Genomic DNA, 17,087 nt, shown 5'->3' with positions numbered 1-17,087 from the left:
TTTCAACGTCGAATCGACTATCAGAGGGCCTTAGCTGAGGATCCTACGATTATACAAGGCTGGTTTGCACTTGTGCGAAACACAATTGCAAAGTATGGGATACAGGATAACGATATCTATAATTTTGACGAGACTGGTTTCCTGATGGGAATGCTATCGCACGCAAAGGTTGTTACGACTTCTGACCGTAAGGGAAGGCCTCGTACGAAACAGCCTGGCAATCGAGAATGGGTTTCTGTCATTCAGGGTGTATGTGCGGATGGCTGGGCGCTGCCTCCGTACGTCATCGTAAAGGGCAAATATCACCTCCTCTCGTGGTATATTAATGGCCAATTTCCAGCCACATGGCGTATCCATCCAAGCGAAAATGGATGGACGACAAATGATATTGGCCTAGATTGGCTAAAGCACTTTAATCAGTGTACAAGGACTCGTACGAAGGGCTCTTATCGCCTCTTGATCCTTGATGGCCATAATAGTCATAAATCGACTGACTTTGACGAATACTGCAAGGAACAAAACATTATTGCTCTTTGTATGCCTCCCCATTCATCACACGAGCTTCAGCCTCTTGATGTTGGGTGCTTTAGCCCGTTAAAGTACTCGTACGGCAAGGAAATCGAGAAGATGATGCGGATACAGATTTCCCATAGTACAAAGGATGACTTCTTTCCTGCCTTTAAAGCAGCATTCTTTACTTCCATGGGCGAAAATAACGTACGAGCTGGTTTTAGGCAGGCAGGCCTTGTACCTTTTAACCCTGAAGTGGTTATTTCTCGCTTGGATTTCAAGCCAAAGACGCCAACACCATCAAACTCACGGCCAAGCAGCCAAGGCTCCTGGGACCCAAGGACACCAATTACAGCACTAGAGGGCGTACGAAGTGCTACCTCCCTTAAAAGGAAGATCCAAGCACATCAAGGTAGCTCACCAACAGCAATGTACGAAGTAATTGACTTCCAGGCCAGAGGTATTAGCAAGTTAGCCCATAGGCTTGCTATTATTGAGGCTGAGAACCGTAAGCTTCGTACGGGGATAGAGGTACTAAGTAAGCGCCGGAGGGCAAAAAAGACCCGGCTACGTCTTGGAGGGTCACTTAATAGTGCTGAAGCAGAGGCACTACAAGTAGAGAAGGGTGGTGTTAATGCTGGAGGAGAGAATAACCCTCAGAAGGAGGGTCGTACGGAAGGTGCTGAACCACGCGCGCGACGATGTGGTAATTGCGGGAAGCCTGGACATAACGCACGAACCTGTGAAGTGGTTTGGGATAGTAATGAGGAAGAGGGTGATATATAGTTTTAATTGATTTCGTACGTTGTGGCTAAGTTAACTTATACATAAGTAGAAAGGTTTGAGAGAGTGCGTCGCTCGCTATGATGCGTCGCTCGCTATGCAGGTACGTTAGGGACTTTATCTTCGTTATCATTGACATGTCTACTTGTGAGACTCTCACTCAAGGCTGAACCTAGTGCAGTTCCGTTCTTTCGGCACTTGGAGCAAGTTCTCGGGGCCGAGAGCCTAGTTCAAAACAAAACCAAGACCGGATTCCTAGTACCCCAAGTCCCTGAAAACCACAAGTGCAAAATCATCAAAGGCCTCCTTTCTCTATTACTCGTTCGCTCTCCGTTACGTAGTACACAACGAATACGTTCCGCAAATTGAGAGAGCGAATTGGAAACGGGAGGCATCCCCCCTTTTCTAATTGCCCTTTGTTTGCTAGGGACTTTGTATTCGTTGTCATTGATAGACCTCCTCACCAGACTTGCACTCCAGGCTGAACCCAGCAACGAAGGAAGCTGAACAAGGGAACGACGAGAATCGTGGAAGCAATGGGGGTAGTTTTTTATTTAAATGTTGGTTGTTGTAGCCCTCACCGAGCTTGTCCAAAGCTTTTTAGACTCTCCGACCCCCGACACAGCTGGCTATATGGTTCTAATGAACGTTTGCTGCGATGAGTGCGAGATACAAGTTTGGCATTCTTCTATACTTCCTACTTCATATGCAGCGACCTCTCCCAAGCACAAGGAACATAAAAAGCGCCATTGCTCCTCTAGCAGGTATTCTTTAAGCAGTGCCTGCAATGTCGGCCATGCACGGTGGCAGCGTTTAATGAGGTAGCGGCCTGAGCTAAACTTACCTTGCTAGAGAGAAAGGAGTGCATAGTCTTTTCACTCCTTCCTTTAGGCCCTTATCGGTGCTAGTAGTTCCTTGCCCTTCTTTCACCAAAGAGGGGAGGGCCACTGCACTGCAGTCTTGCTCTTCGAGGGCGTATAGTTGCTCTCGGCCGGTATAACTGACTTATCAAAGCAACCGTATTATTCCATAAATACGTGAACGAACGCAGAGCTTAGTAAAGAGATGCGTCTTTATGATGTAGTCTAAAGGACCATGTTATAAGCACTAGTATCCGTCCTAACAGCATAATCAGAACGAGCACTAGATAGAGTATCAAATAAACACCCTCGGGGCCCGTAGCAGGAGCAGCACCATCAGCGTCTGTCTAATAGATAGAGCCTCCGCGGCTTTCTGCCCTCTTTTACATAAGAAGTCAAGATGTATAGATCTTTCTCTCAAGACAGAGTGACATGTGATCTACGCCACAGATTGATATGTAAGATGGTCCCTTTCCCAAGATACGCACCATCAGTGACATGCACGTGATTCTCTATGCCCAAAGGATTCCTTTCTCCTCATGTTCATAAGAGCATGACACGTCAAGATCTCATTCAAGATAGTACTACGTTTAATCCAGAGTACACGGGGATAAGTAAAACAGGCGCTTCCCAAGGGTCGCACCGTCAGTAACATACACGCTACACCCAAGTCATTCCTTTCTCCTCTATCTTGAATCAAGGCACTTCAAGAGCTTCTTTGACGCAGTGTGTCACATAATCTAGAGCATACATAAATAGTGTGAATCAGATAGATCCTTCCCAAACACAGAAGCTATCACACTCACGTGATCCTGCCGCATTATAAAAGTAAGGCGGCTCGATATCGAAGAACGACTAACAAATGCTGTAACGATCAGCCCAGTAGTACCAAGCCACAATGAGTTTCTGCTTCGGGTCCTGGATGCTCAAGGTAAACTCTCCTTTATGCCAATACCACCTAACCTACCATAGACACATATCCAAGACACACGGCATCAAACACACAAACCCTCGTTATCCAACAACAGCTATCCCGCTCAACGTATTCGCCCACGAACATCACCGAGGCTAGAACGTGATGAAACAGACGCTTCAAGTTCTGGCTTACTCTTTCCACAAAGCTAGGGAGTCCAAGATCTAGTTCCCACATACCTAAAAAAAAAAAACCGGAAAGAGAGTGTGATCTTCTTCAACAGCCGATCGGCCACCGCAACCTGACCTTACTGTGCTTGCTTTGAAACATGGCCATTGACAACAGGATAGTCGTTATATATACACACGTCAATAAGAACTCCCAAGAGTTCTAGAATCTGCCAGGGGCTCTGTGGGATGGATATCTTTGCCCTCTGACGATGCTCTGAAATATCCTCTTGCAATATCAACCAACACCTTTCTCCTGAAGCATGGGTAAGTGGGATGGAAACCATTCTGGTTTTTTGATTCTTTAATAGTCTGGTTGAAGCAGTTGTGACAAACTTCCTCTTATAACTCCCCAACCCAATACCCGACTCTACCTCACTAAAATCAGAGTCTGTACGTCTCCAAAAACACGCTTTGCAATTCCGCAAGTCGCTTGCCATCCACACGTCTCACTCCCATACTACACTAGAGCCGCTTATCCTTGCCTACGCCCACCGGTGCTCATCAGTGTGATCTTCTGCTTCTTCTTCTTTCCCTTGCCGCCGCCTCCCGCTCCACCGCCGCTGTGGCCGCCGTTGTGGCTGCTACCAACTGCCCCGAAGGCGGCACTACTGCTAGAGGGACCGGACTCGGCCATACTCAAAGCCTCCATGTGGAAAGAAAGCTCTGGAGGGCCATACAAATCTTCATCCTTGAGCCACCCGTCATCATGCGCACGCATTGAGGCCGGGGCAAGCTCAGGGGACCCAGGCACGACATGAGTGCCCCACACGGTTTTCTGCGTGGAAGGACTTGTAGAAATGGTTGCGAGATGCTCGAAACCTGGCCGTGGATCGGGCGGCGTAGCGTTGGCATGGCTTGATAGGGGTTGGAACTCTTCCAAGTTCAATGCAGGAACGTGGTCCTCTTCGATCGGTCCATAATCACGTCTCATAGCCGCAGTGCTCTTGAACTGGGCAGCCTCAATCCTTTCGGACTGAACCCTCTCGCGTTCTTCCTGTACCGCCTTGTCGAGGTTCCGCTTCCTCCGTCGGCCGATCTCATCGGCGAATTTCTCGAGGACATCCGCCGACACGATGTCCGTCCAATCGCATTCCAGGAAACTGATTCGGCAACCGTACGGAAGATGACCCAGGTACTTGGCCCGCTTTCTCTGCACCTCATCTAGAACATGGCCGGTCGAGATGTGCTCAACGCGAGGCAACAACGTGGATGGAAATGCAGAAAAGTCGCCATATTTCGTCTTCAGAATACGAATATCGAGAGCTGATAGGTAGAGATGCGGTTGTGATGAGTAGAAGTAGAAGTCAGGCTGAACCGTCTTGTTCTGGCTGCCAAGCTTCTTGTTTGGCAGCATGGAGTCGTTCTTGCCAAGATCCTGTACCTTCTCCTTCGCCGCATCGATGGCCCGGATCGCCTTCTTCGTCCACTCATCATCGTCGTGGTAAAGAAGCTGATCCTCGGTCCCCTGTTTCCGCAGCGCCTCGATCTCTTCGTTGAATTGCTCCAACATATAGTCTCCAGTTCCCTTCATGATCCTAGCATAATCTAGAACATTGACTGCAAAGTGCCAGGGCACGTCGTCCGACACATTGAGCGCGTCAGAACCATTCTCCCACGGCAATGCGAGGGTCGACTTGGCTGTCCGGGCCATTAGGCGTAGCACAACGTCGTCGCCAACTCGTGGCAGAGGGCTCTCCTGTCCAGCGTAGAAACGCACGGGCCGCGTCTCGTGGAGGTAGACGCTGTCTTCGCAGAGCGGGCATTTCTTCCACCTTGCACCTTTGCCATGCTTCGAGTCCTCATCTGTCGAGTTCATAAACCGAATCAGGCATGGAAGGCAGAAAATGTGGCCGCACTTTGCCATTCGTGGCGCCACCGGCTCTGACAAACAGATTGGGCAACTAGCCCCCTGCGACACGGATGAGGCCAAAATCTGCAGGACGTTATTCCAATCGATATGAACATCAGCGTCAGCCGCCTGGCTAGCGTAATTGCCTTCCGGCGAGACGACAAATCTGTAATTCGCATGAACGTATCTCGCCTTGTCTACGGCGTGGTGTCCCGAACCAGGTCCCCAGGTCGGATTCCGTCTATAATTCCGAGCATAAGAATGATGATCCGCGTAAGCACTCGGCGGACGACTGTAGTTCAGAAGGTGTGTAATTGATGTTTGGCCTCGTCGACTATTGGTATTCCCTATGGCCCGTATCTCGGCCATGGCATCGTCATCGTCTGGGTTTGCGTGTCTGGCGTCGCTGAGTCCCGGTCTTCGCTGCATCTTGTGTTGCTTCCGAGAGCCCTGACCCTTTCGGGGGGCTGCGTGAGGGAATGAAGGACTGGGTTGGGAGGGTCGGCGGTTGGATTCGAAGCTCGTGGTGACGGGACCAGGCTGGATCGAAGGCGAATGGGAAGTCGATGCTGAAAGGGACTTGCCCAAGTTTGACGGAGTCGAGCTCATATTCGGCGGGTACCCGGTTATCGTGAGTGAACGTGACGCAACAGCTTGTCCGCTGGCGGAAGCTTTGAGCGATTCGATCGGCCCTCCTCGGCCAATGTCGTGATGCAATGGGGTACGAACGAAAGGAACGAAAGGACGGATCGGGGGTTGCCACGACAGGCCAACTGACCCGGTGCTATCGGAACAAAATCAGATATATCAAGGATGAGAGAGGTGAAAGACTTGAACGCTTCGGCTGAGGTGCTATGGTTAGGTGAATGAAGATGTTGAATGTAAAAGAAGACGGGGTCCAAAGTGGACGGACCCCATGAGTGACGGGTGGGGATCAGGTAATCGGATATCGAGAGAATGCAGCAGCTGTAGCAGTAACAGTACGTAGAGTCATTGGCGGGGCAAATCGAAGTTGCCGTGACGCTCTTGAGGGAAAGCTCGGCACCCGGGAATACGTACCTGGCTGTCCGAACGGCTGGAAACATCACGTGACTCGGTCGCCTCCGCCGTTGTTGCCAGTCACGCTTCAAGGTCTCTTGCGTGCATCAATTGAGCTGTTTCGTTTGACGTGCAGTACCTATCTGTACGTCCGTCCGTACCTGGCACCTGACGTATTGGGCTTGATGTGACAAATCAAAACGGCGTGTCAAGTCACAAGTGACTCTATTTGACTTTACCTACTACCTTGTTGACCTACTCTCTGTTGCGACAACTTCATCGATCTCGTTAGTCAGTAGGAAATATCACACCCATACTTCACCAGCAGTCAGCTACCAGTGTTTACTAACTCATTAGATTGGCTCAATTGATCATATGCAAATTAGGCTCGAACGAGGTATTATGGTACAGGATAGTCCGATGCAGATGAGCCGTGTGAAGTACCAACAGAAGGAGCAAAACTGAAAGAGGCGGCAGCCCACACATCAACCTCAATTAATTCTAGAGGCCCAACAGAAATGGCCGTACTTCCAACGTCGTCGACATACAGCTGCCATGCCTCCCTCATTCTACCTCTCGAGCTCTTGCACATGCAAAGTGGACCAGGGGAATCATAGAAACGACAAACAACCCAAATACGCAGCACCCGACAAGAAAAATCCACAAGAGCCGAGGCAAAAGACGAAGCCTCCCATCCACATACATCCTAACGGCGAACGTCATCATCATTAAGCCGCTTATTTGCTGTGCACCTTGGCCTTGAGCTTGCCGATGAAGGCACTCAGACGGTTCTTCTTCTTCTTCTCGGTGCCCGAAGGGCTCTCGGCGGCCTTGACGTTGCTCGGTGTCGTTGACTCGGGAACGGAGGAGGGGGCCTTGGCGGGGGTGGTGGGGGCTTCGGGCTCCTTGGTGGAGGTGAGGGTTGCGCCGTTGGTACCGTTGGCGGTGGTGTGAACGCCGTTGGCACCGTTGGTAGACTCGTCCTTGGTGACGGCGACCTTAACCTCCTCCTTGGCAAGCTTGGCCTCCTCCTTGACGGCCTCAGTCTTGGTCTTCTCGCCCTCCTTGACTTCTTCCTTGGTCTCCTTGACCTCCTCCTTGGCAGCCTCGACCTTGGGCTTCTCGGCCTCGACCTTGGTCTCCTCACCGACGGCGGGGACAGGCTTGACCTCCTTGAGGAGCTCAGCCTCGACCTCCTTCTTCTCGATAACGGCCTCGGTGTTGACGGCAGCCTCAGGGCTCTTGCCGGCCTCGGCAATAGACTCCTTGACAACAGTGGGAACTTCGGGAGCGACCTCTTCGCGTGTCTCCTCCTTAGTCTGACCGCCGATGGCCTCCTGAACACTCACGGGCAGGCTCTCCTTGACGGGCTCGGGGAGCTGAGCAGCGGCGTCAGTGGCGGCAACGGTAGCCTGCTCAACGTGAGGAGCAGCAGCCTCGACAACGGTGTCCTTGGCGTTGATGGCAGCGGCAGCAGCGAGACCACCAACGGTGGCAGCGGTAGCGACGACGACGCCAGCGGCCTCAGTCTTCTGCGTGCCGAAGCCGGCAGTGCCCTCAGATGTCGAGGGAGCGGTGGGGACCTTCTCAAGGAGCTCGTCCTCGACAACGGCCTTCTCCTGGACAGCCTCAGGGTTTGCGCTGGCCTCAGGCTCGGCGTGGGCCTTCTCTTGGCTCTCCTTGACAACTTCGGGAACCTCGGCAGTCTTGGTCTCAAGAGGAACCTCGGCAGCCAGAGCAGCGGTGGTGGATGTGGGTGCGGCGCTGTTGATGGTGGCATCCGCGGTCGCAATGGGCAAGCTGGACTCAGGGATCGTGTTGCTGTTGACCTCAGGGACGGTGGTCTCCTCCTTGGAGAGGCCAGGCAGAGCGCTAGAGTCCTCGTAACCTTCCTTGTCAAGCTTGACGTGCTCGTTGATATCGCCAGCCTTGACAGACGCGGGAAGGGGTTCGCCAGGTGCGACGGTTACGGGCTCAGCGGTAACATCTTGGGCGGGGATAGGGTTGACGCCGATAAACTTATCAAGCTCATTGGCGGGGGTGACGGGAAAGCCGCCGGGAATGTCGGAGGGGGTAGCCTGGGGAAGCTCCTCCTTCTCGAGAGGCACGTCCTTGGCCAAGGCGGCGGTAGTAGATTCGGGGGTAACAGTGTTCATGACTGCGGCGGTAGTGTCCTCCTTGACGATTTGATCGGGGGTCAGGAAGTTGTTTACGTTGCCCTCGTGATCAGGCTCTTGAGGGGCAGTGTGGTCCGTGATCCAATTGTTGTCGACGACAAACTATAGAGGGGGGGAAGAGAAAGCAAGTCAGTAAAAATTGTCAACGATGACGATGTTTTTAAGCGAAATCCGGTGGGCAGCACAGCGGTGGTGCAATGGGTCCTTTGGGGGGGCAAATATGACGACGCGCGGCGAACCAAATGTGGGAGATCAGCTGGGAGCGCGATCTGGGTGTCGGCGATGGTTATAAAGGCCAGTCTGCCAGGTGAGGAAAGATAGCCCGTATCCGCCAGAATGAGATCCCAGGCAAATTGGAAGGCGGCGGTGGTTCCTGGCGCGTTGCGCTGCCGCTTGTTCCTTGGCCACGGGCATGGCTGTTGGTTCCTGGCCTGGGCTGGGTGGTGGCCGTGGTGGTGCTTGTCCTTGTGTACCCTGGGTGCCTTGGGGTGTGCCGTGTTTGGTGGCACCTAGTCTGGAAGGCTAGCCCCGAAAGTTGCTAGACATTTTGGCACATTGTTGTGTGATGAAAGAATGCCATGGTCCATGGTGGCTGCTGGTGCTGGATCCTGCCGCTCTCCGGTGTCTCTCTTCTTTCTTGCGTTGCAATTTGCGAAAAGGCCACACGCAGCTGCGAACGCGACCATCCACGCATGGGGGACCCTGGTCGAGATTGACGCTCTTTTCGCTCCCCACAGAATACAAAAGGAGCAATGAACCTGGAAAACCTTGTTCATTGCTTTTTGGGACCTGTGGGAAAGCGGAGCTCCCACCCGCCGCTCTGCTCGGGATCCGCCAGCCAATCTTGCCAATTGCCCACCTGGGCCACCTCAACCTGCGTTAAGACTCAAGGCAACCACGCCGCTGCTGTGCTTCTGCCGCAGTAAGCTGCTGCAAGAACTGGTGGGTTTGCGTCATTCGGAGCCGGGATAATTGGCCAGCAAGAACCAACCTCCGAGACCCGCGTGTGACTCTTCTTTTTCTGTCTCCAATTTACCCATTACAGCCATATGCAGCGCCAGTCTGGGATATGTTTTGCAGCCCCGATTGCGCAGGCAAAGCCGCAATACGCGGGGGGCAGACAGACAGAGCAGCAGAAACCTCCAAAGGGAAAGCAGCGGCGTTAGCGCGAAAAAAGCCGACAACGCAATGTGGCCGTAGGAAGCAATAGTAAGAAAAGTCGAGAGAACGCCGAAAAGACCCCAGCAGAATTTGTGTGGCTCAGCGGAGCGCGAAGCAAATTGCGTGAGGGCCAGGGGCCTGGACACGCCAAATTGCGAGATGGTGATAAAAGCCCGATCCTATGACGAGCCGCAACCGAGCTCTGGCCTGCAGCTGACGGGGAAGCTGGAACTAGAGCTGCCCTGGAGCTGGGGAGAAGCTTCCACCAGTAATTGGCCTGGCAGCCCTTCTTCCCCCTCCAAGACGGGGGGAACAGCGATTGCGATTGATGGACAAGGGACCTGGATGAGTGCACGGATGCTGTCGCGGGCTGAGCGAGGCGGCGTCGCTGCTTTCGATCGGGGCCCTTGTTCGCGCTCTCATACAACCATCGCCTCCGCCGCCTGTGCTGTCGCCGCTGTCGTCGCTGCCCCTCCATAGGCCGAGAGGGTTCCCAATAATTGCGCGCCGTGATAAGGGATTCCGGTGTTGCCGTCGTGTTCGAAAATCCGGGTGGGATGGACCAATGGTTACGGGTACAAGGAAAAGCGCCTGAATTGGCTGGTACGAACCTTATAGTAGATCTTCTCCGATGCGTCGGCGAGTTTGACGGTCTTCTCGAAAGAGCTGCCGACCTTTTCCAACTTCTCGCTCTTAGTCCAGTTGTCGAAAGTGCCGGTAACATAAACCTCCTCGGCCGGATGAGCCCTACAGTGGGACGCAAAGGTTAGCAAGGTTTTCGATCCAACTGCGAGGCTTGCTTTTTTTTTTTCGCTGGAGACGATGCGAACGGTGCCAATGGTGGTGAGGTCGCCGCGGACGGGGCCAAATGACCATGTGAAAGAAGGTTTGCATTCCACATGTCCTTTGACGAAAGCATGCAAGCCAGCCGCCGTTTCCATCCGCCGAACGGCAGAGAAGCAATGCAAGGAGGGAAATTGGGCTCCCGTCGCATTCCAGTAGTGATGTAAGGGTATCGAGACTCAGAGTCTAGAGAAAGAGATAGGCGTGGCGGGGAAGGGGAAATGCGGGCGGAGTCGATGAGCATACCAGGTAAACTTATAAGTGCCCATTGTGATGGATGTGAGGGCTGCTTCTTTTCGAAAGAGGGGCAATTAGAATTACTCGGTTCGGTGCGAGTGCCTCGTTGTCGGCAGGAACAATGTGAAGGAAAGGGCAGGTGAGGATTCGATCTTCGAACAACAAGAAGAAAGTAGGAAGGAGAGGTTTGCTGGAGGAAAGAAAAAAAAAAAGAGGAAGAAAAAAGTTGAGAGATAAGAATTGAGCGGCGGGAACCCCCAAAATTGCGCGCGTGGCAGAGAAATAATTGCTGGGGTCGGGGGTGTGGGAAGGTGGGCGGCGCAAAAGTCGTCCGTCAGGTCGTCTTAAAGTGTGTGTGGTCACTGATGTGGTGTGTGAGGTGTGGTGGTCTGAAGGTTGCAGCCGCAGATGGTCCGGCCCAATTCGACTTGACTTGAACTGACGGTGACGGGACCGTCCCTCGTTCGGCGACGCCAGCGTCCAACGTCGCGCTGAACTGGGCTGCGATGCGCTCCAGGCTGGGCTGAGAGAGTGTGTGTGTGTGTGTGAGGTGCGTGGAATCTGCGGACCGTGGACGGCGGTCTGGACGCAGTGAACGGTCTGAGGTGGTCCAGTCTGCAACCTTGAACTCCGTCTGCGCGCAGGCTTGGGCGCGGGCTCCACCGTCAGACGTCCGCGGTGCAGTGTGCTTGCTCATCAGCGGTGTGTCTCTGAAATATGACGACAACCGCATCGGCCTAGGCGCTTACAAGTTACACCTGATCCAACGGCCCAACGATGCCAATGATGGAGGTCGGTGTGTTAGTCCCCTTTGCTTGTCGGTCAGTCGGTGAGGACGAGTGGGCATTCATTCCTTGCGTTCTTCAACGGTCCATGTCTCTGGACGTTTTCTCTCTCGCCTCTGCAGCAGAATCACTGTTCACTGTGCCATTGTAGTTTGTCTTTCCCGTCTCTAAGTACAGACCGACAGTAAATCCCAACATGTGACCTTCAGCTTTAATGACATGTCCCGAAATATCTCAAAAGTTCCGAGGGTCCGACTACGTTAGTGTTAAGGAAGGGTCGAGAAGGTGAGGCTTTACCGTCACAGCGTCGCAGTGTTACAGAATGGGACAAGCGCAGCAGCACCTTCCCTCCTCAGTGAACTTTGAATCGGCAAGGACCAGCCAGACATTCCGAGAATTGTCATCGGAAGGAACTCCCAAGGTAGGTACCGTACCTGCCTGCCTATCCGTACCTTACCTTACCTTACTTTCCAGGAAGGTACCTACCTAATTATCCTCAGCATTCATGGCAGGAAAGAACTTAGACCCCCTCGTGCTTTCCACCTTCATTCCTGCATCGTCTACCTAAGGTAAGGTAGATGGGCAAGAACCTTGGGGAAAAGTACGAGGTAAGTAGAAGCAGGTGAGCCTGAGAAACCCCCGCTATGGCTGGCAGCTGCACCTCAATGTATGTGAACCCAAAGATCGCAAGTGACTCCCAGCGATTTCGCATCCATCCATCCTGCGTTATCCATCACTCCTTGATCCACCCAGCGCCAGCAAACCAACACCAAGTCCAGGATCACGATTCACGACTACCACTGACAAAGACTGCCTCTCTACCTTACCTTAGGCTATAGCAGGATCTGCAAACTGCAAACCCCTCCTACGCCCAGCCTCCTCTTTCTCTTGCTCCTCGAAACTTCCCCTGCCCTTCACCTTACCTCCTCACCGTTTCTTACTTGGCCTCGTCTCGCCTCGCATTACCTTACCTTACCGCCGTACCTGAGCTATACCCTGTGCTAACGTAGACGCGACAGGCCAGAAATATCTCCGTCTGGTGTGTGCTTCAGACGTGGGATGAAGCTAGGCTTGCAACTAATTTCGAATGCCTCCTACTATTCCGACACTACCGCACCAGACACTACCAGATACGGCACGCCAGTTATCGTTCTCGCTGTCGTTGTGGAGCCGCCCTTTTGTTGCAACTTGCCCGAGCCGCTTCCCCTCGAACCGAACACCTCTTTGCCCAGGGGGGGCCGTTGCGCCTCAAGTCTTCATGTTTCCTCATCAGCTATTCTTTGCAACCGTTTCCTGCCCAGGCGCCACCGCCGGTTTGATTTTCACACCGAGTTCAACCCCCGATGTGACACTGGGGAATTCCACGTCGAACGTGCATGGTCGGAATCCTGTGCTCCCAGGCCGACCTCCAACCTCCCCTCACCGGGGTCCCTTGACGCACCTTGAACCTCGTCAATTGCTTTCGTTCTTACCTTATCTCTAACTTGCTGCAAGAATCCTCTTATGACAGGACACGGCAATCCGGTCTACACATTGTCTTCTACCAAACAATTGCGTCAATTGCAGAAGACATGATCTGATTCCGAAGAATCGCCCCTTTCCCCTGAATCTTCCAGCCACCCAGCCACCCCCGGAGGCATACTTCACCTGCTATCTCTCAACTAGTAGAGACTTCGCCCAAATTATCACAATCCCGCGCGCCCCTGGCACCAATCCAGCCACCTCGCGCCAACGCCATCCCCAACTATGTTGCTGCCGTCAGCCGCTGCAGCTACTTCTCTGACACGGCAGTCCGAACACTTGAGCCCTACAACTGCTGACGCAGACGCGACCTCCGAGGCGAATGTGTGGTGTTCCGATCGTTTCCATCCCCTCGCGAGCTGCCTCTGCAACGGTCCCCTTATTCTTACATCATACTGCTTGCGGCTTCCGGCAACCCTGGAAGCGCATGGTGCTGCCAGCCAACCCTTCAACGCCTCGTGCTTCACCAGAGTCTTTGAGCTATACATCTCTAGCTATACTGCGTAGTGTAGACCTTTTGACTTTGCTCCCTTTGCAAATTGCGGATAAGCCAACATGTCGCACTGTTAATTCCCGCTCTCGATTTCACGAACGGATCTCATCTCCCAAGATCTTACCGCGCCAGGAAATTGCGGGGAAGAAGGGGTGGAAGCTCCAGACTCAGACAAGGACGGTTCCCGAACTGAGACAACCCTAGGCCCTCGCCATGGATTGATGTTCGATCACGCGCCCAATCTCCTCCATAGCCTCAATCACGGACGACGATGACCTGCTTTGCCCCCCACTCACAAATTTCTTTCCTACGTGGGAAATGCCCCAAAACGACTGCGATAACTGAGCAGATCGCAGGACCAGGACGCAAGTTTCGGCAATTACACCACAGGAGAGGCTGCATTTAGGGCCCGGTTGACCTTCGCTGATTAGATGACGATCGACTCATCCAGCACACCCCTGCCAACTTCCCGCGTTCGTCACCTCGGGTGTTCAACCGATGTCGCATCATGAACAAACCCAAAGAGGACTGCTTCTGGTCGCACGTCCCCATGGTTTTCCCCGGCCTGTCCGCCAGACTATTGTCAACACGTTGGAAGAACTTCAGAAGTCAGACTTCTCGAAACTTGCAAAACGTCCGCCGCCGCCCCTTCGCGAAACTGCTTAGGCTACCTAGGCCCCTCAAGGTTTCATCAACGTGTGATTTCGTTCTCTTTTACGACGGTTTCGCTCTCAGGGGAGGGGGTGGGTTGTTGAGGCGAACAGGTCTCCATTCTCCAGAGTTTAAAAGACGAGAGCTCGACGTCAGAGCTCGCGCACGTGTCAAACATCAGATGCAACCTCGTTTCGTTTCGAGCCTTCTCGTGCGTTGCATTGTTCCACCCAGGGGCACGTATATTGGATGGTCGATGCTTGCTTTTTGCTTAGCTTATACGCTTTTTGCCGCCGAGAGTAGCCGTTGCAGTGGTGTTGCAAGCGTTGATGTACAAGGTAACAAACAAGTGCGCGACGGCTTGCCGGGACTGCACTCAACGTTCTAGTCCTTGACTGTCTCGTGGATTGCTCACATGTATCACAGCAGGATACTGGCCGCATATTCAATTTACCGGCACCGGGTACGCCTTGAAATACATGAATAACCCTCTTCATTTTTGACGGAAAGCCATGCGTAGAGGTATGATTTACTCAATAGCTTCGCCTGAGTTTGTTACAGAACTCACCTATTCCTGTCTTGAACAGCCAGGCCTTATTTCACTCCTATGCTAGCCAAAGTATAGTGGACAAAGGCATCATATTTTGCTCGATACAATCATACAAAAGGGAGGAGGAGAATCACTCAAGTGTGTGATTTTGTGGTTCCACAGGCCGGATGTAGTTGCGCTATCATTTCATGACTAGAAGATGGTGTCCGGATGAGTGCGATACTGGCTGTAGCAAGCTGGATATCTGTCCGTCCTGCCTGGTCTCATGTACCATTATATACACCTACCGTCTGCGGAGAGTGAAGGTTGTTGTTGGCCACAGGCCGCCCCAGCAACATCGCACAGGACATCTCATCTCCGAGAAGTAAGTCTGCGCGATCGGGGAAGAAAAAACCAGGAATGCAGTGGCGCCTAGAACAGTTGAGGCTGCGGGCGCCAGATGTGGTGAGAAGGGTGACTGGAGGTAATGGTTGAAATTCGACCAGTAGCGTGTTCTGATTCCTTGAGCCTCTTGCTGCGCGGCTATCTGTGGTGTATTCAGCCTCGAATATGCAACTGAAAGGTTGGGATACTGAGCGGTGACGAGTGCTGTGCCCTATCATCCTGTCTTGAAGCTGGTGACGAAGCTATTGGCGAAACTATCAGCGCGACTTCCGCGTGTAGCTAGCCTTCCAACGAGGCGAAGAATGCCCGAGAACTCAAAAGTAATTAATGGCCCAGTCACAAGTGCCCTGTCTTTGGACAAATGGCTCTTGGGCGATGGTCCTTTTATACCCGACGGAACGAGGCGGCCGGTATGTCTTTTGGAATTTCTGGATCTTGTAGGTAAGACCGGCCAACATCACCACCGGCCGGGGGTGGGGGTCTACGTGAGATCTCGATGCGCCCCGAAGAAAGTTGCCGTGGAAGCGGACATGGATCTGTCCGTATCTCTTTGGACATGGGTGACTGGGTATTCTACCTTGTGTTAAGTTCAAATTTGCCTTACAATTCTCGGTGTGAAGGGCAGTACGGAGATCTTGCGTGGTTTGACGTGAAGGATCATCTCGGAAAGGACAAACGAGCTACGAGGAGACTTGCTGTGTGAGGTAACGGCGACGGAAACAATGGACTATAAATCGGCCGTAACGGATGCTGTCTTCTTCACATTGGATAGGGAACTTTGGAAGATGGAGAAACGTGAGGAAGCAACAGCCTTCCGCCCCCTCTCATCACGGACCCGAGGGAGGAGACCATACATACTGCGCTTACTAGGTTTCCGACTACGAGGGGTTGAGGCTCTCGTGCTCTTTTCGCGACATAAGTCTTTGGAAACATTGATCAACACAAGGACAAGGGCGCGGGGTAGAAGGGGGAAGGGAAGAGTTAACTATGATCAGGGGCCAATCTACATCAGATGTATCTAGATGGTCTTATAGCAAGGGATTATCGTCTCCTATCCTGTTCCAAGTCCATAGCTTCGAAGGTAGGCTCATGGCGTCTGTAGAACTCAGTAATATAAGGGAGGTGGTTACAAGACATATAAGCTGACTTTTGGAATTACGCATCATGGCTATCTGCGCAAGTAGCCGAGGTCCTTTCCACACTTTCGAGTGATGGAAATCAAGCAACCGATGTCTTTTTTCTCTGTTAAGGCTGTGCGCCTGTTCGAGAACCCGGTACTCGCGAGTACATCGCTTTTAGATAGGTGAGGGCTCAGGTGGACGTGGGAAGGGGGTGACGTCTGATCGACAGCTGTGGTAAGGAGTACGACCGGATACCAGCCGTGTCTCGGTTCGTATACAGAACCTATGCACAAGAAAGTCTCCATAGCGCTACCGCGAGACGGAGCATGTCGCGATACTCCAGTCTCAAGGCAGTCTCCGCCCAGCTTCCATCCACCGCGGTAAGGTAAGAGATAGTCAGCAAAATTTATCACCATGAACTAAAAAGAGTTCACCCCCCCCGGTGCCGATTTGGGGGCTACATCTCTTGGTGCTCATGCTGGGATTCGAACTCGCTAAGCCTGTCGTCGAGTAGGCTGGTTGGCGTAAGTGATTGTCGGACCATTAACCGTTCCACCATCCACGCCACAGTTTGACCTGACCCCCGACCTAGAGGGCGCCTGCTGTGCTGGTGACAAAATTGGGATTGAGGGAGGGTATATACCTTACCTCAGGCATGTGTGCTCTTGTGGCAGGTGTGGAAGGTACGGATGGGCGGCGCCTGCCTGGTTTGTGGTCACCCGGTCGTTGCCAGGGGTGATCACGTGTCGCCTGCCGTGTTGAGGTCTGGCACGACAACAAGAGAGGTATAGTGATCCACAATGAGGTAAGGTAAGGTAGGAGGTTGGAGGGCTTCATCCTACCTTATTGAATAGAGTGCTTTATTAGTGCCGCGGCAGACTGTATCAAGATCTGGCTCACTCAAATCCGAATGCCATCAATGGCCAAGCAGCATGTCCTCATCCCAGGGCGACTCGAGCTTCCGGTAAGCATCGCGAGTGG

At 52.8% G+C, this 17,087-nt stretch overlaps 4 protein-coding genes across 4 annotated transcripts; 2 read left to right on the top strand and 2 right to left on the bottom strand.

Moving 5' to 3' along the window:
• The first annotated feature begins 3,020 nt into the window (after positions 1–3,020).
• On the top strand, positions 3,021–3,302 carry BDP81DRAFT_416194 (uncharacterized protein). The gene has a single exon (XM_060589511.1). It carries the CDS (start codon positions 3,052–3,054, stop codon positions 3,223–3,225), a length of 174 nt encoding a protein of 57 aa, XP_060450687.1. The 5' UTR covers positions 3,021–3,051; the 3' UTR covers positions 3,226–3,302.
• Positions 3,303–3,319: 17 nt separating this feature from the next.
• BDP81DRAFT_416193 (RING-15 protein) lies at positions 3,320–6,153 on the bottom strand. Its single transcript, XM_060589510.1, has one exon. The coding sequence runs from the start codon at positions 5,752–5,754 to the stop codon at positions 3,769–3,771; it is 1,986 nt and encodes a 661-aa protein (XP_060450686.1). The 5' UTR covers positions 5,755–6,153; the 3' UTR covers positions 3,320–3,768.
• Positions 6,154–6,920: 767 nt separating this feature from the next.
• On the bottom strand, positions 6,921–10,633 carry BDP81DRAFT_309149 (uncharacterized protein; the record flags this gene model as incomplete). The annotated part of the gene is made up of 4 exons (XM_060583525.1): positions 6,921–7,187; positions 7,254–8,462; positions 10,133–10,268; positions 10,611–10,633. 4 exons carry the CDS (start codon positions 10,631–10,633, stop codon positions 6,921–6,923), a joined length of 1,635 nt encoding a protein of 544 aa, XP_060450685.1.
• Positions 10,634–13,756: 3,123 nt separating this feature from the next.
• BDP81DRAFT_86293 (uncharacterized protein) lies at positions 13,757–14,787 on the top strand. Its single transcript, XM_060596404.1, has 2 exons — positions 13,757–14,573; positions 14,639–14,787. The coding sequence occupies exon 1, from the start codon at positions 13,909–13,911 to the stop codon at positions 14,437–14,439; it is 531 nt and encodes a 176-aa protein (XP_060450684.1). The 5' UTR covers positions 13,757–13,908; the 3' UTR covers positions 14,440–14,573; positions 14,639–14,787.
• The last annotated feature ends 2,300 nt before the right edge of the window (positions 14,788–17,087 follow it).

The sequence above is a fragment of the Colletotrichum phormii genome (genome assembly GCF_030913505.1).
Source record: "Colletotrichum phormii strain CBS 102054 chromosome Unknown BDP81scaffold_2, whole genome shotgun sequence".
Classification (NCBI taxonomy): Eukaryota; Fungi; Ascomycota; class Sordariomycetes; order Glomerellales; family Glomerellaceae; genus Colletotrichum; species Colletotrichum phormii.
The sequence above is the reverse complement of the archived record's forward strand: the minus strand, read 5'-3'. Positions and strand labels throughout refer to the sequence as shown.